Source organism: Saprolegnia diclina (genome assembly GCF_000281045.1).
Source record: "Saprolegnia diclina VS20 unplaced genomic scaffold supercont1.369, whole genome shotgun sequence".
In the NCBI taxonomy this organism is placed as follows: Eukaryota; Oomycota; class Saprolegniomycetes; order Saprolegniales; family Saprolegniaceae; genus Saprolegnia; species Saprolegnia diclina.
Genome location: NW_008246436.1, coordinates 1 through 1,356, shown reverse-complemented (window position 1 = coordinate 1,356; position 1,356 = coordinate 1). Strand labels below are relative to the sequence as shown.

At 53.4% G+C, this 1,356-nt stretch overlaps 2 protein-coding genes across 2 annotated transcripts; one reads left to right on the top strand and one right to left on the bottom strand.

Moving 5' to 3' along the window:
- Positions 1 to 12: 12 nt before the first annotated feature.
- SDRG_17433 (hypothetical protein) lies at positions 13 to 393 on the top strand (the record flags this gene model as incomplete). The annotated part of the gene is made up of 2 exons (XM_008623675.1): positions 13 to 68; positions 130 to 393. The coding sequence occupies 2 exons, from the start codon at positions 13 to 15 to the stop codon at positions 323 to 325; spliced, it is 252 nt and encodes an 83-aa protein (XP_008621897.1). The 3' UTR covers positions 326 to 393.
- Positions 394 to 988: 595 nt separating this feature from the next.
- SDRG_17432 (hypothetical protein) lies at positions 989 to 1,344 on the bottom strand (the record flags this gene model as incomplete). The annotated part of the gene is made up of 2 exons (XM_008623674.1): positions 989 to 1,227; positions 1,289 to 1,344. The coding sequence occupies 2 exons, from the start codon at positions 1,342 to 1,344 to the stop codon at positions 1,032 to 1,034; spliced, it is 252 nt and encodes an 83-aa protein (XP_008621896.1). The 3' UTR covers positions 989 to 1,031.
- Between the last annotated feature and the right edge of the window lie 12 nt (positions 1,345 to 1,356).

Genomic DNA, 1,356 nt, shown 5'->3' with positions numbered 1-1,356 from the left:
TCCTCGGGCACAATGATACCGACGAGCATCGAGTGGAGCGAGTCGCCATACACAAACGGCTGGGCGACGTACACGCTGCCCTTGATGATGTTCTCAATCTTCTCGGGGGCCACGTACTCGCCCTGCGAGAGCTTGTCTCAACGGCTTTGAGTGCGTCCGTGCCATTTTGCTGCACCCGGAGCCGTTCACGGTCGAGAACGACCTCTTGACGCCGACGTTCAAGCTCAAGCGCAACGACGTCAAGAAGCTTTTCATCAAGCAGATCGACGCGCTCTACGTCAAGACAGGCGACGTCGTCGCGGGCAAGAATGTCCATCAGAAGTAAGCACGCGTGTATAAAATATATGAGTGCACACTCTTCTCTTGTGGGTAATACTTACGAGGACGAGGAGGTATTGCTTGATCGAGCACGCCGTCAGATCGATCATTGCTGCTTGGCGACGACCCGCTGGCGCCTATGTTATCCGGACAAGCTTATCCGGATGAAATCGGCACCACGCTGCTGCTCGGCAGCTTGTCGACGACTTTGGAAGTTTTTTAAAGAGGCTCGTGTTTTGAGCGATATGGATAGAGCATAACGCAGGGAGTCCAAAAACCAAAGAGTCGTGCTCGTAGCGTGCCTACAGCCTGCGCTGCGCGTCGTTCAAGTTTGAAAAAACTGATACTGAATCTAGTATCTCTGTATCAATGTATCAGCCAACGACCACATTACAATTGCAACTAGCGCAGGCTGTAGGCACGCTACGAGCACGACTCTTTGGTTTTTGGACTCCCTGCGTTATGCTCTATCCATATCGCTCAAAACACGAGCCTCTTTAAAAAACTTCCAAAGTCGTCGACAAGCTGCCGAGCAGCAGCGTGGTGCCGATTTCATCCGGATAAGCTTGTCCGGATAACATAGGCGCCAGCGGGTCGTCGCCAAGCAGCAATGATCGATCTGACGGCGTGCTCGATCAAGCAATACCTCCTCGTCCTCGTAAGTATTACCCACAAGAGAAGAGTGTGCACTCATATATTTTATACACGCGTGCTTACTTCTGATGGACATTCTTGCCCGCGACGACGTCGCCTGTCTTGACGTAGAGCGCGTCGATCTGCTTGATGAAAAGCTTCTTGACGTCGTTGCGCTTGAGCTTGAACGTCGGCGTCAAGAGGTCGTTCTCGACCGTGAACGGCTCCGGGTGCAGCAAAATGGCACGGACGCACTCAAAGCCGTTGAGACAAGCTCTCGCAGGGCGAGTACGTGGCCCCCGAGAAGATTGAGAACATCATCAAGGGCAGCGTGTACGTCGCCCAGCCGTTTGTGTATGGCGACTCGCTCCACTCGATGCTCGTCGGTATCATTGTGCCCGAGGA